The sequence below is a fragment of the Hevea brasiliensis genome, chromosome 6, assembly GCF_030052815.1.
Source record: "Hevea brasiliensis isolate MT/VB/25A 57/8 chromosome 6, ASM3005281v1, whole genome shotgun sequence".
In the NCBI taxonomy this organism is placed as follows: Eukaryota; Viridiplantae; Streptophyta; class Magnoliopsida; order Malpighiales; family Euphorbiaceae; genus Hevea; species Hevea brasiliensis.
Genome location: NC_079498.1, coordinates 7,243,161 through 7,268,765, shown reverse-complemented (window position 1 = coordinate 7,268,765; position 25,605 = coordinate 7,243,161). Strand labels below are relative to the sequence as shown.

Sequence of the window (25,605 nt, the reverse complement as noted above, 5' to 3'; positions counted from 1 at the left end):
AATTCAAATATTTCACAATCGCATTTCAATTTTTAAATCACATTTATCACAAATCACAATTTAAATATTTCACAATTTTCAAAGCTTAATATAACACAAATTTGATCAAACAATTTAATAAACACAGTGTTGCCAATCAATAACACAACTTAGGCTATGACACAAAATTTCCAAACATGCTATGTTGTACACCACGATAAGGCAAACTCACCCCACTAATCGAAATCAATGAGGGAGGTGGCTAGCTAGCTAATGAGTACTCATTCAAACTCACCTCATACTGGCAAGCTTGAGAGGGAGGAAAGTGATCAAATATCAAACTCAACCCCACAAGTAGAGGAGGAATATAGTAAGGATCTGCCATGCCAAGTGTGAATCAAAAATAATTTCAAAATCATATTATTCAACATTTCATGCAAAACATTAATTAATTTTCATTTCAAATTTCCATTTACAAAGTAGGCAACACAACATTTCTCAAAGCATTGTTTAGCATAAATTGCTCCAAAATGTATTCAAATAAATTTTCTGATAGCAAATCGAAAGTGAAAAGTTATTGTTCACAAATATGATATGAGTCGCCTCTAGGCCTTGACTCAGTTTGCCTTATCCTTTTCCAAGTCTTTTTTCAGTTGAAATACGCAATTTATAGTGTTTCAGTATCTTATCTCACAATAAATCCAATAATTAATTCATAAATACTTAATTCTAGCCTCAATATGCTTAAACTAACGTTCTTGAAAATTTTCATTTTGGGGTTTCTATTCACGATACTATTCAAGTCAATTTGTTGACTTTCTTATGCTTAATAGGTATAGGGATTTCAATTTCACCCACATACCACATTTTGATTACCAATTTTGTTGGTTTTAGTTGCTCCTTAGATTTTTAGGTTTCCTAGGCACAATTTCAAATTTTCTAGATTTGGTATCCTGTTTTGTACTGTTCCATTGGTCATGTTGCTGTTAGAATTTGGCAAAGTTGTTTTCATAGAAGTTGTTTTTTATTGTCTTAACTTTAATTTCGTTTTTGAATCACTCCATTTGGAGTTTTGTAGCCCAAGATATGACTATTTGAATAGGGACATTTGGATATTGATGACTTTTCGGATAGGTTATGGTCAAAATTTGAGTTTGTTTTCTCTATTAAAGTTGTAGGGCTTTGTTTTCTTGATTAAAGTTGTAGGGCTATGTCTCAGCTTTCCATCGGTATAAGATTCAGGTCATTTGAACCTTCCTACACCAAGTTATGGCCACTGTTTATTTGCTCATTTTTGTACAATGGCAGTGCGCCAATTCTAGGTTTGACCTAATTGTTCACTAACTTAGAGTCACTTTCAGGGCAGGGTTTTTGCACAAAACTTGTGGCATTATGTGTCTACTTTCATCTCCAATTGGCCTCGCACCAATTGGAGTAGTAATCTGATTTTGGTCCTTGAAGTGACCCCCCACCAATACGAATTTGGTTTCATTTCCCACCATTCCAACACACCCTAATTGGTCCCAATTGACCACTTTGAGTCTCCATTAGGTTAATTTTTCTCAATTTCAAAAATCTCTAATTTTTCCCCTAATTTAGCTAAGTTAAGAACCTTAATTTTCTAAATTCTTCATAATTCATACAATTAAAACATACTAATCACATCTACCTAATCCTTTAAACTTGCACACATCTTTAATTATATTAAAACACATCAATTCCTAACCCATCATAGCTGACCGAATTTTATGGCTCCCCAACATACATGATTTTTTTCATGTTTTCGATAATTTCTTACTTGCTCACCTTACTTCCATATGTAACCCTTAATTTAAATGAGTGGAGAGGAACTTACCTTATATGGAGCTTTTCAATTCTCAAGTTTTTCTCCCAATTTCTTCAATTTCTCCCTCCAATACTTCTTCTCAAGGTCTAATTAAGAGTTTTTGATGGAGAAATTATAACAATAATGGGCAAATTTTGGGGTTTCAAAAGCTTAAGTGGGTTATCAATGGTGGAAGAAAGAAAAGAGAGAGAGAGAAGAGCTAAGGGAATTTGGCCATTATTGAAGAAAAGAAGACAATTTATCTTCTTTTAAATTTGGTCTTTTATGTTGATAATTATCCCATAAATTAAAGAAATTAGAAATTCAAATTATAAATTATGTCATGCTTATATCACCTTGATTATGTCATAAAGATTTATGTTAATTCTTTTCTTTTCTTTTCCTTTTTTTTTTTCATTAGTTCTTTAATTTAATTCTCGATCCCAAAATTTTTATTTCTCTGATTTTATTGAGCAGGTCGAGTCACCTTGAATTGACCAAACAAGTTATTCGATATTTCTTCCGGATTAATTATTTGACAAAAATTCTTTTACGTGATTTTCTTCTCTTCAAGATCACCCATTTAACCTTTTATATTTTGTTTTTCTTATTTATACTTGCCTATCAGGTAGTCACTATTTATTTGTATTCAGGACTTATCTAGGTGTCTCAAATATGGTTATAATCCCTTTAATTGTATGCAAATAGGGGTGTTACAATTCTCCCCCCCTTAAAATAAATTTCGTCCTCGAAATTGTGTCCACTATCTGTCTTCAAATAGTCATATGTGTTATTTTCTCATGTTTTTCTCACATTTCTACATAGCTTCATAGTCTAAATAATAGTCCATAGCACTTTAGCCAATACTATTTACCTAATCATTGGTCCTCTAACCATTCTAGTCAATAATCTTGCTAATATTCGTAACATTTCTTTATTACATCTGAACTAACTATTCAACTTTTTACTTTCATAACTCTTTTATCTATCGATATTCAATAATTTATCGTATTCTAGGTAATGTCTTTCGTTAATAAACTCTTCCAAAACTGATTCTAAAAAGACTAGTCACTAACATATCAAAATTGATTTTTATACATATATATATCTTAGTTAAGAATTGAGAAAATACCAGTAACAATGTCAAAAGTCTCATCCTCGTCCCTCTGCCGCATAGTGTATACTCTAGGTGGAGCATCACCTGTGTACTACGGTAAACTCTTTGGGTTAGAAACTTGGGCTGATCCTTCTGACGTGGTAAATGATCCATAACGACGTGGACTTACGCAATCCTTAGCAAAATGACCAGTCCCTCCACAATTAAAACATGCTCCTATAGCTCTATAACATACTCCACTATGTGGTTTACTACAAGTCTCATAAAGTCGATCCGACAGCGTTTTTCTGTGTGTCTACTGAGTTTGCTGATCGGATTGGGTGGTTTCTGTCCAGAAGATCTACCTCTACCTGATTTGCGCGAGCTAGATCCTCCAAAATGTTTTCTTTCGCAGAACCACTCTCAGTAGCTTGGCTAGTAACCTTTTCAGTTTTCTCTTTCTCTTATGTGCTCTTTTTCACTGCCTCTTCTAATTCTATCCTTTCCAGTTCCAGGGCTTGTGAAATCAATTCAGAAAAATTTTGGCGTCGGAACCCCACCACTTGCATTCTCAAAGTAGGCCTCAACCCGGCCTCAAACCTCTTACACTGGTCTCTGGGGGTGGTGACCAAGCTTCCGACATAGTGGCTTAGTCGAGAGAAATCCCGCTCATACTCTGCTACAGTTCTGTCCCCTTGCTTCAAAATTAAAAACTCTTGCAGCTTCATGTCTGCATAAGTATCGGGGACCCATTTCTGTCTGAATTCTCTCAAAAAGTCTGTCCAAGTGAGAACCGGTGGCTCTACCAGGCTATGGGGGATGGTCTTTCACCATTCATATGCATCCCTTTTGAGAAGTGATACTGAATATTCAAACTTTAACTCTTCAGCACACTGTAGTTTTCTAAAAACTTATTCCATCCTCTCTAACCACTGTTCTGCTTCCAGTGGATCCACTATTCCTTTGAATTCTGTAGCCCCAAATTTCATTAACTTCTCATATTGTCTTGCTGGGGGCTGCAGTTGTGTTGTAGGGGCTTGTGTCTGAGCTTGTGTTGGCAAGTTTCCCGCCCTTTGTTGAAAGAACGCAGCCATCTACTGTGCAAACTGAGCAGGAAACTGCGGTGCTTGAAGAGGAGCTGGAGTGGCTGACCCACTCACGTTCTGGAGTGCTGAGGCTTCTCCTTGGGCCTTAGCCTCGACAGATTGCTCTACGGAATAATCTCCCTCTTTCATTCCGTTTTCCAGAATTTCAACTTCCTGAAATCAAACACAAGGAGGTTGACCTCCATTAATGCATATTCATGATGTAAATATGTCATATGTATTAATTTAGGACACTTGAGTAGTTGTACTTATCAAATGAAATATGCACATGCACAATCAAAATTCATTTCAAAACCATGCTCTGATACCACTAAAACATGTCACACCTTATCCCTCTGTAAGACATAAAATGATCCCATAGTATACTTAATGAATTATCAAACTTCACCTACAGATAACCCATTAAATACACTATAATGGATTTTAACACAATTTTCTTACTTTTTGAAAGTGGTGAGCATTTTTTATAGGAACTAAAAACATTTAATTGAAGTTGAAAAGCTATGTAAAATTTTTGACCAATTTTATTTTTCCGCAAATTTTATAAAATTTCGGCAGAGTGCCGGCAGTATTTTCGAAAATCGAAAATTTTACCTGTAGAAAAACACTCCCAAATATATCACTTCAACCCAATTGCAACCACCAAAACTCAAATCATCACAAATCCAACCAATCTCCATAATTCATGACAATTGCAAAACATTTAAGTAAATCCATTCTCATTACATTTAAAATATTTGATTTCATTCACAATATAGTTCACAGACATAACAAGCCAAAAGATAATATTTTTACATATGACTGTACAACTGCTCAATTACAAAAAAATACATATGACTATAATATTATTTACATCAACTAATTACAAGGGTATAACTAAATACCCGTACAAAAGCCTCAGTGTAGTCCCAATAATCAGCAGCTCACTCTGCTGCTTTTTTCTTGTTTCTATTTATGACAGCAAAGAAAGCTATCGCTGAGTATAAAAATACTCAGTGGTGCATAATAAAATATAAAATGCAAAATATAAAATTTTTTTTATTAATTCACAGTTCAAATGTTTCACAATCACATTTATCACAAATCACAATTTAAATATTTCATAATTTTCAAAGCTTAATATAACACAAATATGATCAAACAAATTAATAAACACAGTGTTGTCAATCAATAACACAACTTAGGCCATGACACAAAATTTCCAAACATGCTATGTTGTACACCACGATAAGGCAAACTCACCCCTCTAATCAAAATCAATGAGGGAGGTGGCTAGCTAGCTAATGAGTACTCATCCAAACTCACCTCAGACTGGCAAGCCAGAGAGGGAGAAAAGTGATTAAATATCAAACTCAACCCTACAAGTGGAGGAGGAACATAATAAGGGACTGCCATGCCAAGTGTGAATCAAAAACAATTTCAAAATCATATTATTCAACATTTCATGCAAAACATTAATCAATTTTCATTTCAAATTTTTATTTACAAAGTAGGCAACACAACATTTCTCAAAGCATTGTTTAACATAAATTGCTCCAAAATGTATTCAAATAAATTTCTAATAGCAAATTGAAAGCGAAAAGTTATTGTACACAAACCTAATGTGAGTCGCCTCTAAGCCTTGACTCAGTTTGCCTTATCCTCTTCCAGGTCTTTTTCAGTTGAAACACGCAATTTATAGTGTTTCAGTATCTTATCTCACAATAAATCCAATAATTAATTCATATATACTTAATTCTAGCTCCAATATGCTTAAACTAACATTCTTGGAAATCTTCATTTTGGAGTTACTATTCACGATACTATTCAAGTCAATTTATTGACTTTCTTATGCTTAATAGGTATAGGGATTTCAATTTCACCCACATACCACATTTTGGCTATCAATTTTGTTAGTTTTTGTTGCTCTTTAGATTTTTAGGTTTCCTAGGTACAATTTCAAATTTTCTAGATTTGGTGTCCTATTTTGTACTGTTCCATTGCTTATGTTGCTGTTAGAATTTGGCAAAGTTTTCTTCATAGAAGTTGTTCCTTATTGTCTTAACTTTAATTCCCTTTTTTAATCACTATATTTGGAGTTTTGTAGCCCAAGATATGACTATTTGAATAGGGCTGGCCGGATTTGGTGTTACCCAGAATTCTGGGCATTTTCTGGATACTGGCAATTTTGGTATGCTAACTGCAGGTGACTTTTCGGATAGGTTATGGTCAAAATTTGGGTTTGTTTTCTTCATGAAAGTTGTTAGACTATGTCTCAGCTTTCCATCGGTATAAGATTCAAGTCATTTGGATCTTCCTATACCATGTTATAGCCAAATGAACAAATACTGTTTATTTGGTCATTTTTGTACAGTGGCAGTGTGCCAATTCTGGGTTTGACCTAATTGTTCACTAACTTAGAGTCACTTTCAGGGCAGGGTTTCTAGACAAAAATTGTGGCATTTTATGTCTACTTTTATCTCCAATTGGTCTCACACCAATTGGAGTAGTAGGATTACAGTTTTGGTCCTTGAAAGGGACCTAGGTCAGGCTGTCCAATAGTAACCCCTCACCAATCTGAATTTGGTTTCATTTCCCACCATTCCAACACACCCTAATTGGTCCCAATTGACCACTTTGAGTCTCCATTAGGTTAATTTTTCTCAATTCAAAAATCTCTAATTTTTCTCCTAATTTACCTAAGTCAAGAACCTTAATTTTCTAAATTTTTCATAATTCATACAATTAAAACATACTAATCACATCTACCTAATCCTTTAAGCTTGCACACATCTTTAATTATCTTAAAACACATCAATTCCTAACCCATCATAGCTAACCGAATTTTATGGCTCCCCAACATACATGATTTTTTTTCATGTTTTCGATAATTTCTGACTTGCTCACCTTACTTCCATATGTAACACTTAATTTAAATGAGGAGAGAGGAACTTACCTTATATGGAGCTTTTCAATTCTCAAGTTTTTCTTCCAATTTCTTCAATTTCTCCCTCTAATACTTCTTCTCAAGGTCTAATTAAGAGTTTTTGATGGAGAAATTATAACAATAATGGGTAAATTTTGGGGTTTCAAAAGCTTAAGTGGGTTATCAATGGTGGAAGAAAGAAAAGAGAGAGAGAGAGAAGAGTTAAGGGAATTCGACCATTATTGAAGAAAAGAAGATAATTTGTCTTCTTTTAAATTTAGTCTTTTATGTTGATAATTATCCCATAAATTAAAGAAATTAGAAATTCAAATTATAAATTATGTCATGCTTACATCACCTTGATTATGTCATAAAGATTTATGTTAATTCTTCTCTTTTCTTTTCCTTTTTTTTTTCATTAGTTCTTTAATTTAATTCTCGATCCCAAAATTTTTATTTCTCTGATTTTTTTGGACAGTTAGGTTAGGAGTCACCTCTATGGGTGAATTGATCAAATTGCCCCTCGCCGGTCTGATCCAGTTTGCAAGTTATTCGATATTTCTTTTGGATCCCTGACCTAATTATTTGACCTGCTTAAAAAATTTTTTCTGTGATTTTCTCTTTTCCACTGTGTTCGCAATAGTCCTGAAGACTGCGACATCACATTTTTCGGTTCAGAATTTGGGTTACGATGGCCCTCGCAGTCCCTTCCCGGAAAGGTCACTCATCACTGTGACTTCCGGCTCATTTAACCTTTTATATTTTATTTTTCTTATTTATACTTACCTATCAGGTAGTCACTATTTATTTGCATTCAGGGCTTATCTAGGTGTCTCAAATATGATTCTAATCCCCTTAATTGTCAGAACCGACACCGGTCACAGAAACAGTAACATATACCAGGCTATGCAAATAGGGGTGTTACATTTTGAAAGGGCCTAGTTGGTAAACTCTACCATAAACTGGGTCTAGGTCATATTGTCCACCCTGCTAGCAATATAGGCCTTATACCATTCTTTCACTTGTTAGTAGTATGCCCTAAAGCATATCATTTAGTATGTATCTTGTACATGTTTTTATTAATAAAAGGCATTTCCACTTTTCCATTTACATAAGATATTTATATGTAATAGAAAAGGTCCATTGATATTTTGTTAGAAATTCTATTCTTAAGTTGTTAAGAATATGAGTGACAGTATTTCTAGTACAAAGTATCATAAATAGGTTCACAATCGAGAATACTTCATAATAAGGACATGACTTATCTAGAAAGATTGTATTCATGTTTGTTTCCAAGTTATTTATATGAGATATAAGTAAGATGGAATGGTGAGTCTCATGCCATATGACAAACATGATAGGCACTTATAAATGATAAGTAGGCCGAACCAGTGACACTTATGACAAACACATGGAGTTTACTCTTATCAATGTTTTGTCATAAATCATATCAGTGCATATAATCTTTAGACCTGAGATAGCACAGTTATCTTGTATATAGGTAGTTTGAGTTTGATACTGCTTTCATACTTGTACTGTGTATAGGTATATGGGCATGTGTTGGCTCTTACTAGTTATATATGGAGGTAGGTATTGATCAAGATGGAATCTGTTCCTCTAAGTAAATAGAGATAAAATCCAATGTTCATTTAATTGTTCTTGATGTTTCAAGTTCCTGGCCAGGATAGATAGATTTAATCAGAAAAGAGTTTCTAATAAGAATCTTTTTAATTAAGAACTGGGATTAAAAGAGAACATAATATTCATAGCAAATAGAGTTTGACATAAACCATGACTCCAGCTTGAGTTGGGATTTTGTAACAGAGAGATTCCAGTGCATGGTAACATATGATTATAGGTTCATTTAAGGTAATCCTTATTACTAATTGGGTGACCATGGCATGCTATGCTAGGTGTTAACCATGGTCTATGAGGTGCATAAAATGATTTAGAGAAATCATTTATGGTAAGAAAGAGTTCTGATGATATTAAGAGTTGATATCATATCTTATTGCCAATTAGTGATGAGCCTAGTAAGTCACACACATACACAAGTTATCACCTAATTAAATATGATTTAATTAATTAATTAAAGAGTTTAATTGATTAATTAAATAGGTTTGGTTTGCAATTAGATTGCAAAGTCCCTAGCATGACTTGAAACCAAATCTAGATTATTAGATGTATAGTATAAGTTAAATTTATATTTAAAGTGTTTAAATATGAATTTAATTAATGAGAAATTAATTAATAGAGATTAATTAATTAATTTATATTTAATATAAATTGATTAGAAGAAGAGAAATAATTATTTTGGGTTAAGAACTCAAAATTAAAACACAGGGGCATTTTGGTCATTTCACAGGGTGACATGTGGCACCATGAGATGGTGACATGTGGCACCATGAGATGGTGACACATGGCATTACACATAAGCTTGCCAAATGTCTTTTAATCATGTAAGATGATTAAAATTAAGATTAAATATAGGCTTGACATTTGGCACAATGTGATTGGGTCAATTAAATCTAGAACCAATCAAAGGGTGACATGTGGCAAGGGTTTAAGTGGTGACCTAGCTATATAAGTGTTATTATGAAAAAATAAAACATACAAGCTGCTGCCTCCCATTGTGTGCCGCCACCCTTGAGACTCACATTCTCTCTTCCTTTTCATCTCTCACCTATTCCAAGAGATTAGCAAGCAATCTCTTGAATTAAAAATATTAGAAATCGTTTCTAATGTTCTGTTTACATCTTTAATCTCCTAAAAGGCAGAACTTGATTTTCTAAATAATAGAAAAAGCTTTAGAAGCTGTTCAAGGGCTGCCATAGGTGTTCTTGGTGTGGACAAGCTAGAGGGACAACATATGGTATCCTGAAGACGAATCTCAAAGCCGCAAATACACTGCAGTGCATCAAGAGGTTAGTGTGTTTGTTCTTGATTTAATCTAGGGTTCTAAAATTAATCTGATTAATTCTAAAATCTTAAATGGAAAATACAGATCCAAAAACATATTAAAAGTGTTTTAATATATTGTTTATCATTGAAATCAAATAGATAAAAAATAAATCTTGCATGAAGCATGTGACCCTAGGTGAAATTTTTTGAATTCAATGGTATAAACTTGTGTTTTTCTCGCTTCCGCTCCTTCATCACCTTCTTACATTTCAAAGGAAAGCCAGCCATCTGAATGGCCCTACTATCACTGGCATCAAGTTCATCAACTATCATCTTGACTGCCTTAACATACTCAAAAGGATCATCTCCTTCCTTATATTTAGGTGCATCCATCTTCAGGTAGTCTATCATCTTGGTCTTACATCTACTACTTGACCCAGCCTCTTGTGTTGGAATTGTAGGGACTATAGGGGGTAGTGGTGATACTTGCTCTCCTGCAACTCCCTCCATAGGTTCTAAGTTCCAATGGTAGTTAGAGGGGCACTATTAAGAAGGATACATGGGGTAAGGGCTAAAAGGTAAAAAGTATGGTGGGTAGGGCATGAAAGGTGGGTATTAAGGGTAGCCAATGAACCCAGGGTTTACAAAACTTCCTTGTTGTGGATAGTTAAACCCAAACCCGTGTTCCTAATCTTGTGGTGGGGGGAGATACAAACTCTAATTCATCCCCTCCCTCTTCATATCTGCCTTCCTTTTCTCTTACCAAACCAGAAAACCTAGGGTCTTCCAACTGTTGCTGAAAGCCATAAGAACCCCTTCGTGCATCCACAGACATTCTGGGTGCACTCAAGGTTCCCTACTAACCTCAAAAGATTTTTTATGGCCTCTTATGTCACACCTTACCCCTCTATAAGGCATAACATGATCCCGTAGTATACCTAATGAATTACCGAACTTCACCTACCGATAACCCATTAAATACACTACAAGGGATTTTAAAACAATTTTCCTACTTTTTGAAGGTGGTGAGCATTTCTAGCAGGTATTAAAAACATTTAATCAAAGTTTAAGAGTTAGGTAAAATTTTTGACCATTTTTATTTTTGTGCAAATTTTGTAAAAATTTCGACGGAGTGCCGGCTGTAATTGAGAAAAACCAAAATTTTTTACTTGTATAAAATACTTCCAAATATTTCAGTTCATCAAAATCAAACACCAATACAACTCAATTCAGCACAAATTTACTCCATCTCCACAATTCAATGCAAATTTCCACAATTCATAATTCTCAACTCAAATATTTTCAAAAATAATATTGAATAATTTCATTTACATTCCATTAAAGAAAAATTGATTTACATTCATCAGTCTAAATTTAAATCAGAAAATCCAAATTATTTTATTACAAGTTTTGTACAACTGCTCAAGACCAATTTACAAAATGTACATATAGTCACATACATCAAAATAAATATGTACAATAAGGGTATAATGTTATGCCCGACAAAATCTCAAAGGCAGTGCTATAGTCCTCAGCAGCTCACTTGGTTGCTTTACTAGTCTCTCTACTTGCGATAGCAATAAAAAGCCATCGCTGAGTACAATGACTCAGTGGTGCACAACATATTAAAAATACTAATTTATGCATAAATTAAATCTCACTTATCCAAATATGGTACTGAAAATGGTACACAGATACAAAACACAATTTAAAATTTTAGTCAAATAATTTTTTTAACTTCAGAAGTAGCAAAACAAATTTTATAAAAATACAAAGTCATATCATGCCATCAGTATAGTGTTCATCTCAATAGCCAGAGGCTTATGAGGAATACCAAGGCTAACCAGCTCAAATCTATGGATACCCATTCAAATTTCTTCCTTTACTGTCACACACCTCAACACTTCAGCCAGAGAGGAATTCAAAACTATTTTCTCCCACTAGTCATGCTAGTGAGGCATTCAGATATATGGTCATGACACTATGGTTTCAAAACTATCTTAACAATTTTCTAAACATTTATTTGCAATTCATCACATACCACTAAATTTTCCAATAATTTAGGTCAAAAGCATATTATTCCATTAAGTCACAATTTCCAATACAAATAAGTCACAATTTATTCATTCAAAACAATTTGCTAAAGAAAATTTACAGAAAAATTCTATGTTGTACACAAACCTCGTGCGAGTCGCCTCTAGGCCTTGACTCGATGTTTCCTTTCCTTTCTTCGTGTTCTTCTCAATTGAAATACATAATTTACAGTGTTTCAGTATCACAACTTATAATAAATCTGATAAATAAATTCATGTCTACTTAATTCTAATCTTAATATGCTTAAAATCATGTTCTTAAAAATTTGCATTTTCGAGGTTACTATTCATAGCACTATTCAAGTCAAAATGTTGACTTTCTCATGCTTAATAGGTATGTGAATTTCAATTACACCCACATACCACATTTTGGGTGCCTAATTTGTTGGTTTTGGTTGCCCCTTCAATTTTTAGGTCTCTTAAGAGAATTCTCAATTTTTCAGTTTTGGTCTCCCGTTTTACACTATTCCAGTGGTCTAGTTACTGTGGAAATTTAACTAAGTGTACTTCATCAAAGTTGTTCCTTATTGTCTTATCTTTAATTCCTTTTTTGAATCACTCCATTTGGAGTTTTGTAGCCCAAGATATGGTCATTTTTCTAAGGCTGGCCGGATTAGTGTTACCTAGAATTTCTAGGCTTGTTTAGGTTCTAGCAGTTTTGGATAACTAAATTTGGGTGGCAAAATGACTTGGTTATGGATAGAATTTGGGTTTGTGTTCTTCATAAAAGTTGTATTGCTATATCATACCTTTCCAAGGCCACAAAAATCAGGTCATTTGGACCTGTCTAGACTAAATTATGGCCAAATGAACAAACAATGCATATTTGGTCATTTTTGTACAGTGGCAGTGCACAATACTCGGATTTAACCTAATTGTTCACTATATTAATGTCATTTTCTGGCCATAGTCTCTAAATGAAAATTGTGTCTTTATGTATCTAATTTCATTCTCAATTGGCTTCACACCAATTGGGTTGGTAAAATTTCAGTTTTGGTCCCTGAAAGGGACCTAGGTCAAACTGCCAGATTGGAACCCCTAACCAATCCGAATTGTATTTTCTTTCACTCATTCAAACACATCACAATTGGTCACAATTGACCATTTCTAACCTCAATTAAGGTCATTTGCATCAATTAACCGTTTCCTCCAATTTTTCCCCCTAATTTTTAAACTCAAGAACCCTAATTTATGTAATTCATTCAATTAATGAAATTAAAGTGCATAAACATTGTCTATATCCTTAATTAAGCATAATTACTCTCTTAATTTCATCAAAATCATGCAACTTCTACTCCCCCCATAGGCTGGCCAAAATTCACCATTAGTCCCCCATTATTGTTTTGTTTCAATTTTCCTTCAATTCTAGGTTACTTTCACTACATAAACATGAATTAAATTAGGAAAGGAAGAGTTAGAACACTAACCTCTTATGTGCTCTTTCTCTCTTCTCAATTTTCCTTCTTTCTCCTTATTTTTGTTGTCAATAGCTAATTTAAGGGGTAAGGATGAGGTTTACTTAAGAACTTTAGGGAAATTTATGGCTAATTTAGGGTTTATGGAGCTTGGTAATGCTCATCAATGGTGGAAAAAAAATGAAGTAAGAGAGAGGAAAATGGGGGAGAGCATTTCGGCCAAAATGAAGAAGATAACCCCAAAATTTTTTTCTTTTATTTTTATGTCTACTTGTCTTTAATATTAAATTAGTCAAAATTTCCATTAATTAGAATTTAATTATGATGTTACTCTTAAGTCATACCAATGATGTCATAATTTTTTTTTTTCATTTCTCCGATTTTATTGGACAGTTAGGTCAGGAGTCATCTCTAGGAGTGAATTGACCAAATTGCCTCTCGCCTGTCTGATCCAGTTTGCAAGTAATTTAATATTTCTTCCGGATCCCTGACCTAATTATTTGACCTACTTATCAACTCTTTTCTGTGATTTTCTCTTTTCCACTAGGTTTGCAATAGTCCTTAGGACCGCAGCGTCACAATTTTCAGTTCAAAATTAGGGTTAAGACTGACCTCGCAGTCACTTCCTGATAAGGTCACCCATCGCTGTGACCCTCGGCTCATTTAACCTTTTATGCTCTATTTTTCTTATTCATACTTAACTATCTAGCAATCACTATTTATTTTCATTCAGGGTTTTTCTAAGTGTCTTAAATGTAGTTCTAATCCCCTTAATTGTCCGGACCAACACCGGTCTCTGAAACAGTGTAATATACCAAACTATGCATATAGGGGTGTTACATCTTAAGGATTCTACCCTTCCACTTCTGCTTGCTCTTCCCGTTACCATGAGGTTAGTAAGTAGTGATCCTATACCCTTATTTTCAAGTGGTGCACCGGTCAACCTTACAGACTGCCTTGAATCTCGTCTTTTCTGAAAGCAAACAAAAAGTGTTGAGCACACAAAAGTTCATGTGAATTCACTTGAAAAAAAACATATCACATAGCATGACATAAAACATAAGCGCATCATTTAACATATAGGAACACAATCCTAATGGACATGTATTTTTCTAACTGTGCTAGTTGATGCGCATGTTTTCTTCTTTACTAAGACTTTCACTAGTATCTAGGTCCACTCATCTAACCTAAAGCTCTAATACTAACTTTGTAACAACCTAACTAAAGGTTATTACGAGTGTTAGGGATCAGATTAGCTTAAGGCTACTAGATAGCAAGCCTAAAACCTATTAATCATAAACTCATTCCATAACCAATCACACTTTAGCATTTACACAGAACATAATTCATTTTCTTTTAAAATGGTTCAAAATTTGAACTCTTCCATATCATACATAACTACTAAAGTGTACTCCTTTTATACATTCATGAAAAGTTAATGAATGTGCTTATAGTTTAAGGTAACCATACATGCATATCTTAACTTAAACAAAACATAGTACAATTCCTTACTACCAAGCACAATATCTAACCATTCTAGTTTACATGTCCATTCTATAAACTCAATATACATAAAACTTGCTACAACCTCTCTTATTGCTAGCTCTCCTTGAAGACACCTCTATCTCTACAATGTTGCATCTGGGGTTAAAGGAATGAGGTAAGCTTCAAAGAGCTCAGTTAGTAAACTAACCAAACATAAATTTGTCATGTTATTCATTTCATACATATGCAATGCATCAATCACATGAGTTTTTCACATCACAAACATTTCACATAAGATGAACTTATCACTAGTGGTTTCCCATATCCAATGTGCCTAGCTCATACAGAGGCTTCTCAGGACTTTCACTTAAATACATAATAATTCTAATGTGTCTGGTCATACTGAGGCTCCTTAGGACTTTCACTTAAAACATAGTAAGTCGAGGGCTTATTAGAACTTGTCTAGTCTTACCACATCATATCATATCATATCATGCATGATTATAAACATATAACATATCTGTATCATATGGGAAACTAGTGGGTCATCCAATGTCCATTGATAACAACAGTAATTATGCACAAATGCAATATTTTCTTATTCTAGATACATGCATCCTAACAAATAATGATATGATGCATGTGGATGATTATGCTTTCAATTAAATAAGTTACATCCATTAGGGTTACTGTTACTCACCTCTTATAGTCTATCAAACACCTTACACAAATAGTTGCTATACTTGGATCCTTAACTCCTCGAATCTTTGAAGTCTGATCCTATAAACATCAGACCCTAAAGAGTTATTCAGAGCTCAAACACTCTATACATATGCTAAACATCTTATTCTAGGTCCTTTTGGATCATAAAAATAAGTTTTGAAGCCTTAGAACAAAAAGGGAAATAAAGCTGGCAGAACCAACTTCAGCTACCAAAGCATAGGACTTCAGCTACAGAAGTCCTAGGTTTCGGCAGCCAAACCTGGAAATTTTCAGAAATGGTCTTCGGCAGTCGAACCTAATAATTTCTAGAATTTCTAAGTTCAAACTCTACAGCAACTCATCCTCAAAACAACCAAAAACATATATCCAATTCCCAAAATATGGTTCAACCTTCAAAACACATACCTAAGACATCCCTTAAATTGAAACTACTCTTAAAAAACATGTACACCCAACAAAGCCAAAAAAAAAAAAATCAAGCTTTACTCTCAACTTCAGTCAAAACATCAAAGTTATAAAATATCAAAATACAAATCATCCAATTGATCCAAGTAACATTATCTTCTTAAAATTATATATAAAAAAAAAAAACTGGCCAATTTCATGCTTATAAACTCTTTAGACTTGTCTAGAACCTCATAAAAGAACATGTCTTTGAAAATAACATCAAACCCCTTTACATGTAACAACCCTTCCAAATCAAAAGCCTAAGACTACCTAAGAATCACATGCAATCCAAAATACATTCTTTTCCCATGTATATATACAATAAAAACATATAGAAAATTCAATTAAAAAGGAAAAAAAAGTACCTTTTTCTCTTAGAACTAAAATTAAGAGAGAGAGAGAGAGAGAGAGAGAGAGAGAGAGAAGTTTGAGTAAACTTAAACAATTCTTGAATTCTTGAGCTCCCCAACCAAGATCAACTATTCAAGCTCTCAAATCTAAGAAATTTCAACAAAAATTCTTTTGCATGCGACAAAGTTTTAAAGAGGGAGGAAAAATTCACATTTTCTTGGAAATCTGAACTAAATTGGGCTATTTATACTCCTGTTGTCAAGAGGACTTTTAGCTTCCAAAAGGCCAGCTTTTGGCTGCCGAAGTCCATTTTGCCTAAAAGGACATTTGAATAGTAAAAAAGACTTCTACTGCTGAAAGTCCAAGCTTCGACTGTCGAAGTTCCTTCTACCCAAAAATAACACTTAAAACTTTTCTTGGACAAAACAATTAAAACATTTTCACTCTTAAATACATATTTAACACATCATATCATACATATAGAACTTACCATTATTTTCCTTATTCGTGAAACTCTAAGTTTTATTAGAATTTCTCATCCATGACAGGAATTTTGACGTAAGAAAGTAGCTAGTGGGTGTCACAAAATTGTTCTGTTGATGAATGTTGCAATATGTTTATATAATATTTTAATTTTTTGATAATTTTGTTAACATACAAGTCAAATTCTGTGATAAATTTAGTTAAAAATTAAATTAGTAAGTTGATATGATGTGAAATATTCTGATTTTAGTATTATGCTATTAAATTGTGATAATTGAGAGAGTGCTTAAGAGTACATTCTAAGAATACATTTCATACAATATTTTCATTTATATTTCATGCAATAATTATAAACTTCCACCCAAAAATTTCTAATATTATTTCTTTGTTTATGCTACCTGACCTTATTCGTGAAACTCTAAGTTTTATTAGAATTTCTCATCCTTGACAGGAATTTTGACCTCAGAAAGTAGCTAGTGGGTGTCACAAAATTGTTCTTTTGATGAATGTTGCAATATGTTTATATAATATTTTAATTTTTTGATAATTTTGTTAACATACATGTCTAATTCCGTGATAAATTTAGTTAAAAATTAAATTAGTATGTTGATATAATGTGAAATATTCTGATTTTAGTATTATGCTATTAAATTGTGATAATTGAGAGAGTGCTTAAGAGTACATTCTACGAATACATTTCATACAACATTTTCATTTATATTTCATGCAATAATTATAAACTTCCACCCAAAAATTTCTAATATTATTTCTTTGTTTATGCTACCTGATCAAACACCTTCAATTTTTTTTTTTATGTTTCTATTTCAAAAATTTTCATGCTTAATGTTATTTTATTATTTCATTTCTTAATCTTAATTTTTATTAATTTACTTTTATTAAATCTGAAATGTTTTTTTTTATTTTTTAATGAAGAAAATAATTACACTCATAGCAAAAATGTAAATAAAAAAAGTTGCAGTACTTCTAGAAAAACTTATATGCATTAATTATTCTTCATATGAAGAACAGACAGAAACATTTTTATAAGGAAGAAGAAAAAAAGAAATAAAAATTTAGTATGAAATTAGGGTAGAACTCTAAAAATTCACAATCTGCTCTCTAGAATTTTAAAATTTGCTAACTGCATTTCACACGTTTTAATAGTCTAACATATTCCAATGAAAACGCCATTTGGTATTTTTTTAAGTAATTTGATACACATGAAAACATCATTTTAATTAGCAGTTTTGTGAGTGCTGACATACACTTAAAGGACATATTAATGAATTCCAATTGAAAGTGCTTCTTCACCTGAAGATTTTGTGTTTACTTTTTAAATCTTGAAAATATCTTTTTAATTAGCATTCTTTTAAACAAATAATACTTTTATAAATAGTTTCAAATTTATATTAAAACGGTAAGTAGTTTTTAGAAAAACATTATTTAAATAATTAATTATATTGGTGAAGAGTCCAGTTGTTGTACTCATGGTACCCGCCTGCAATTAGCATATCAATTAAGCTAACCCCGATTCATATAGACATGAATGTAACTGAGAGTCTTGAAAATATGTGAAACCTCATCAGCTTTCCAACAAGTCCTCAAAGGTCAGTCGACAAGGCCAATACAACTAATGGAGGTCAAAGAAGATAGACACTATCTTCCAAAGTCAATGCAGGTCAAGAAAGCTACTTGAACATCAAATAGATACTTGTAGGTTCTCAGTGGCTTCACATTTAGAGCTGATATGTCTTCTTCCTTCTTTTGTCAGCGTAAGAAAAATTTAGCCACCTGAAAACCAATTGGAGGAATGGTGATGAAAAAGAGATCGAAAACAGGGTGGGAAATGAAAACGTGTTAAAATTTGGCCAACTCCGAGGATTGCAACTCGCTGAGATCCGTTATAACCATTTGATCTCTGGAAAAGGAATAAAAATAAATAAATAAAAGATGTCCAAGTCAAATTTTTGGAAATAAAAAAATAATTTAAAATTTTAAGAGTAATTATAATTGTAGTCAAGATTTTTAATTTTGTGTATGTAAATAAATTTTTGTTAGTTGTGACAACGATAATCAATGAGAGTAAATTAAATTTTGAAAAATTAATGATTAATTATAATATAGTTTCTAAAGTTTTATTGGAGTGCAAAATAGTCCATTATTTAAAATTTATATTTAAATTTTTTTATTTATTATATATAACATATTTATATCTTTTATTTAGATATCCTTTTATATTGATTTTTAATTAAAATTTTATACTAAAAAAAATATTTTCATTGATTAAAAAAAATATAAAAATATATCAAATTTTTGTCTCCTTCCTAGTCTTTTTCTTTCTTTTTCCCTCCAAACCCAGCTACCGCCCTCTCCTCCCTTCCTACCTATGCTGTCGCAAATCCTCATCAATATTTCTTCTTTTCCTCTCCCTTCCCTCCCTCCCTCCCTCCTTCCCTGCCTTCCACTCTCCCACTCCGAGCAATCTGGATAGAAAGTCTGCTTCCCCCTATTTTATCTCCTTCTTTATTTCTCTTTCCTTCAACCCTTTCTCTTCCTCTTCTCAACCTCATAACGCTTCTTGTCATGCTCCAGAGCTTTCCTTGAAAGCTCTCTCTTCAATCATTTCATAAATGGTTAATTTTTATCTTTTGAATATCTATATAATTTGGCCTTCATTTTTTTGAGCTGAAAAGTTTGGAGAATGTGCTTAGAAAAATTCATAATATCAATTTGAGGCAAAGGGCCAGGGCTTGCGTCGTGTTTCTTCAAATGATGAAGGTAACTATAATTTATTACACCGTAAAGCCTATAATTTAATTTCTAAATTTTTAAAATTAAATAAAATTTAAAATTTAATCATTGTTATTAAAATTTTATTAAATTACTGTTAATTTTAATAAAAATAATCAAAATATTTTTACTATTATTTTCAATTTAAAAATAATTTAATTTTTAAAATTTTATTTTATTGACAATTAAGTCTCTAAAATTTTATTTTTATTTTATTAATAATTTAATTCTTATATTTTTAAAATACGGTCCACTAAATTAAAAAATTTTAAATTTAAGTTATTAAAATATGAATTAGTTATTTTAAGGTCCTTAAAAATTTTGATTAATTACAAAATCATCCATATATTTTACAAATTGATACTTAAATATTATAATTATGTACAAAAAAGCCCTTATAATTTGATAAAATTTGATTATATATATATAGACTAATTTGTAGGTTTATTAAAGTGTGAAGAACTGAATTACTTAATTTTAAAACTACTAGTACTGATTTATAAGTTTAACCAATTTTTAGAGACTAAATTACTGATAAAATAAAATAAAATTTTAGGAATTAAATTATTTTTAGATTGAAAATAGAGTTACAGCTCATAGTTCAGTGAGATTATTCTGAATAGGGGTGTCAGTGGTCAATAGCAGCCTTGGCATGAGGAAGCACTCTTTCGGAAGGTATAACTTCAACAATCAAACAAAAGAAAAGCAAAGAAAAGTCTTAGTAACAATAGACATGCAATATGATCTAGTTTTACTACACTCAGCAAGCACCTACTACTTCAAACTCTATAAAGCACTCGTACATGCAATTAAACATTTCAAACATCTCAATTGTACAACGAAAATATTGAGTTCTGTAATGGTCCCTGCTATAATATTTTCTTTTCTTTTCTTTTTAATTTTTAATTATCACGCTAATAGTTTTTTCATAATTACATCATTTAGTTTGTAATAACAAAGTGTAGGGGTGGCCACGGTTCAGGAACCGCCGGTTACGGTTCCTGAACCGCCGGTTTAAGTTCAATGAAATCATAAACCTGAACCAAATCACCAAGGGACGGTACCGCGGGTTCCGATTTGAGCCCCGGTTTAAAACGGTTTGAAGGGCGGTTCGAAAAATAACGGTTCAAAACAGTTTGGAGGACAGTTTGGAAAGTGGTTTAGAGATGGTTTAAGGGTAGTTTAGACAAAAAAAATTAAAGAAAAATTTTATTGATTCAAAATTTAAGTTATATTTGTAAAAATATTTTTATTTTATTTTTCTTAGAAATCTTTCAATCAAAATAAAATAAGAAAAAAAAAGAAAGAAAATATTTTATCTTGAAGAAAAATTTAATAAATGAAGACTTGACCCTGATTAAAAAATTAGAGATGAAATTAATTTTTTTTAAAGAAATTAGTAAAAAGTGTATGAACTTAATTTTACCTATATATCCTTTTAGGATTTAGAGGAATAAAAATTTCTAGTTCTATTACTTCCTTTTTTAAAAAAATTATATAATAATTGATAATTAAAAATTATAAAAGAGAAAAAAATTAAAATAGAGAGTATTGTAAATTTTATTAAGGATTTAAAATAATAATAAAGTAATTGAGATAGTATTAAAAATTTCAGTAAGTATATAAAATAATAAAGTAGGAAAATTGAGAGAGTATTGGAAATTAAAATGAGTGTAAAAAATAATTATTTAGAGAATTTGAGAAAAATTAAAAAAATATTAAGAATTGAAGAAAATGCAGAGAATAATTGTGTAGAGAATTAATGATATATATAAATGAATTAGGAGTGACGTAACATATTTATTGAATTTTTTTATATTTAAATCGCCAGTTTAATCCGGTTCGAAATCGTTGGTTCAATCTGGTTTAGAACCGCCGGTTCACGGTTCTTAAAAAATATGAACCTAAACCAAACCAAAGAAGGACAGTTTCGGTCCGGTTCGAAGCCGATTCCGATTTTGACCGGTTTTGGACCGATTTTGACCGAACCGGTTCCGATTCAAAACCGGACTGTGGCCACCCCTAACAAAGTGCACACTATGAATTTATTGATCCAAATTTAGATAATCTAATTACATACCCAGAATCCAGCGTTGACATGATTCACAATTTGCATAATGACAAATAAAATGAACTCACAATTAGAGAAGGATTGGAAAAATTTTTAAGTCTTAACTTCATCAATTATTGCATGATGCCAAGGAATTTGGAAAAGAAAATCTAGTTCATTAGTGCTATGTCATACATTGTCAAGAGCATAGCAAAAGGCAATAAGGATTCCTGTAAACAGAATTAAACTATCAACGCAAGAATTTTTGATTTTAAAGAAAGCCTAAACTTCATATTATTACAGATTAACAGAGACAAATCCTATAAAATTAAATCCATGAGAAGTCACATAGTAATTATGCTCTATAAATGCATTGTAGGATTCCAAACTTATGTTAGTTGATGAAGGATGTTCTTTTACATACTCATATATTGCCGCATGTAGATTGCATAGCTGTCCTCTGTAACTTGCTCACCTGATAAGCTTTAGTTTTGGAGTGGATTTGGCCCTCTTGGCAAACCAATAATCTTTGACACTTGATGACACAATATTAATATAAAAATTTCAATAATAAGAAAACAAGAATAATTGCAGATGTAGGTTAGTAACAAAAAGATGGCTAAAGAGTTCAAACTCAATTAATCAAAAATAGGTTTCCTCAACTTAGTTGAATGATGCAATCAGACCTATGGCACTAAGGTCTTTGCACCTTGGAGTTAGTTTCTGAAGGTTTGTCTGAATGCCACTTATATGGCATCCTCTTAGATAGAAACTTTACTTCTTCTGATCTTCCCCCAGCTTCTAAGGCAACTCTCAGATCTTCTAGGCAGCTAAGCTGTTGATGATTGCCTTTCTCCACCAATTCATAGTACAACTTAAATGCTTCCGAAAGTTTTTTCATTTTGCATAGACCTTCAATTACTGCATCACATATACCACTATCAACATTCTGATGTTTCTCCAAACAAAACAGCACCATTTTGTGCGCCTCTAGTAACTTTCTATTTTGGGAAAGGAAAACAATCAATTCTTCCATGCCAACAACATACCCATTATCATAAAGTAACCCAACAATCTGAAATGCTTTATCTCGCAGTCCACTACTAAAGAGTAATCTCATAGTATGTGTTGATAGTTTCACATTTTGTCTAATTTTTCCCTCTAACATCAATAATATCAATCTAGCTGATTCATGCGCACATCCCTTTTCCAGAAGTCCTGCTAACATAGAATGGAAAGTAGAAGTTTTAGGGACATGGGAGCTCTTTATCATCTTCTCTAGAGTCTGGTAGGCAAGAAGAGGTTCAGCTTTCTGCAAGAGACCATCAATCAATGACTGATAGGTCTCAAAATCAGGCACAAATTCTCTTCTTAACATCAAGACCAAGAGCTCATAACCAGCTTCAAATGTACCTTCACTACAGTGGCCCATTATCAGTGTCTTGTAAGAAGGAGGATCTTGTGTTCCCCTTTTCATTAGCTGCCTGAAAACTCTTTCTGCCTTGTTAGTCTTCCCATTTTTACACAAAAACTCAAACATGGATTTGTATGCTGCAACCAAAGGTGTACACCCATCATCTCTTAATAAAATATCCTTGTCCAATAGCTCATCAAACAACTGCTCTGCTCTCTCAAAGTCCCCTCTTTGACACAAATTTCTAATCAGAACACTATATGTAGCAGAATCTGGTTGGACCTTCCACTCCATCATCTTCTCAAACGTCTTCAGGGCTTCATTCAAATTCCCTGCATTGCAATGTGCATTCATCAATGTATTAAAAGTACAGGTATCAGGAGTAAATCCTCCAACACCTAAGGCTCCCTCCAAAATATCTTTGATCTTATCAATCCTCTGCGCTTCACAAAGACCCTTAATAAGAGTGTTATAAGTAACTTCATTTGGCTTTAATCCTTTATTCGCCATCTCTTGAAAAACAACCAAAGCCTCATCAATATCTTGCTTCATACAATACCCTCTAACCAAAGTGGTGTAAGTAACAACATCAGGGTTCAAATCTGCACTTTTCTTAACCATCCCCTTAACGACATTATGCGCAATCTTAACCTTCCCTGCTCTACACAACCCATCAACAAGCGTATTATAAGTTACAATATCAGGATCACACTTAAAACGAGACATTTCCTTGAAATACCTAAACCCCTCATCGACCATTGAATTCTTACAGAAACCTCTAATCAGAATGTTGAAAGTGTAAGTGTCAGGCGTAACACCATATGTGCTGAGCATTTCATCAAACACACTCTGGGCCATATTGGTCCGTCCACGTTTTAGCAAGATTAGCAAAAGACTATTAAACGTGACCACAGATGGAGAAACTCCAACAGATTTCATCGAAGCAAAAAGCTTTACAGACTCTTGAAACAACCCAGCTCTACCATAACTCCTAATTAAGCTATTAAAAAATCTATCCTCTAGCTTAACCATCCCATTGGACTTTCTCTTGATGGAGAAGAGGAAATTACGCGCTACATTGAGATTCCGAGCACGACCCAAGATTTCTAACATCAAGAAATAAGATTGGTCGTTGTGAGTGAACCCCATTTGTGAAACCCAATTGAAGAATTGAAGGGCTTTTGATGGGGTCCTGATTAAACGAAGAACTTGGAGGACAGTAGTTTTAGAGAATGAGGGAGAGATAGATGAGAGCGAAGACTCAAGCTCAGCAGACCAGGGTTTGGAGTTGATGAGTCTGGCCATGGATTTAGCCTTAATGGTTTTTGTAGAAGCCTTTGGTTTAACATTAGCATCCAATTCTTCATCTCCGTGATTCCTGATGCTTTGAGAGGAGTAGTGCCTGAAGAGAAAGTTGTGTCGTTAGAGGGGAAAAAAACAAAAAATTAAATTGTAGTCAAAATGACAAGAAAGTTTCAAGGTACCTGGGAGCTACTTGGAGCTTTTGAGAGATGAGCTTGGAAAATAGCCTAGCTAAGAATGGCAATGCCCGACTTGGAGAGTTGGTAATGGCGATCATGAATTAAGATCCAATACAAAATGCCCAACCTGGGACCTTACACTGCCTTCTCCAAAGTTTGGGCTGGCTCAGCACAGAGACGACACGTCGTTTTAATTGACAATGCATAAAACATCAATAGAGCGAGCGCATCTGTTCACTCTTCACTCCTCTTTTGTACAATAAATTTTGACAATCGTCTTTGAACTTATCTAGTATAATATTATAGTCCTTTAACTTAAAAATATAATATAAAACCCTTTCAACTTTTAAATTTTACACAGTAAAATCCCTCTAACCTCTAATTATCGATTTTTCTGTTAGACGCTGACCTGAACAGTTCTAATATGGAGCTTAATCAATATTTCTCTTTTCTCTCTCAAGTTATATGTAAATTGAATTTTTTTTCTCGCTGTAAATAGAATGATTTTCAGGTGCAGAGATAATAATTTTACAATTTGAATAAGAGATGAGAGAGAAATGTTGATTAAGAGCCATGCGGGAGCTGTTCACATTAGTTTTCAATTGAAAAATCAGTAATTGAAAGTTAAAGAGATTTTACTGTATAAAATTTAAAAGTTTAGGTGTTTTATTTTACGTTTTAAAGTTTAAAGACTATAGTGTTACAACCATATAATTTTAGGGATAGTTAAGGAAATTTACCCCTCTTTTGTAGGGTAAATTTCACTCCTGGTATATGAACTTTAAGGTTGGTAATACTATGGTGCATAAATTTTAAAATTTAACTTAAAACCTCGTAAACTATCATAAATATAACTTTAAACCCCATACAATCTGTAACAACCGGTTTAAAGGTTAAAGGATGATGTGGAAGTCCATGTAAGATTAAAAATAATCTCTCTTTTCTCTCTCCTCCATATAATATCTAACTCTTATTTTCTCAACTTTATTTATCTTGAATACTTTTGCTCTCTCTTTTTTTTTTTTTTAGTTTTGCAGTTGAAGGATTTTTTTGTGCTTTTC

At 32.7% G+C, this 25,605-nt stretch overlaps 1 protein-coding gene across 1 annotated transcript; it reads right to left on the bottom strand.

Annotated features, from left to right (window-relative positions):
• Window positions 1-22,343: 22,343 nt before the first annotated feature.
• LOC110650888 (pentatricopeptide repeat-containing protein At1g02060, chloroplastic-like) lies at window positions 22,344-24,662 on the bottom strand. Its single transcript, XM_058147908.1, has 2 exons — window positions 24,548-24,662; window positions 22,344-24,465 (listed from the first exon to the last, which is right to left on the bottom strand). Exons 1-2 carry the CDS (start codon window positions 24,640-24,642, stop codon window positions 22,344-22,346), a joined length of 2,217 nt encoding a protein of 738 aa, XP_058003891.1. The 5' UTR covers window positions 24,643-24,662.
• Window positions 24,663-25,605: the final 943 nt, after the last annotated feature.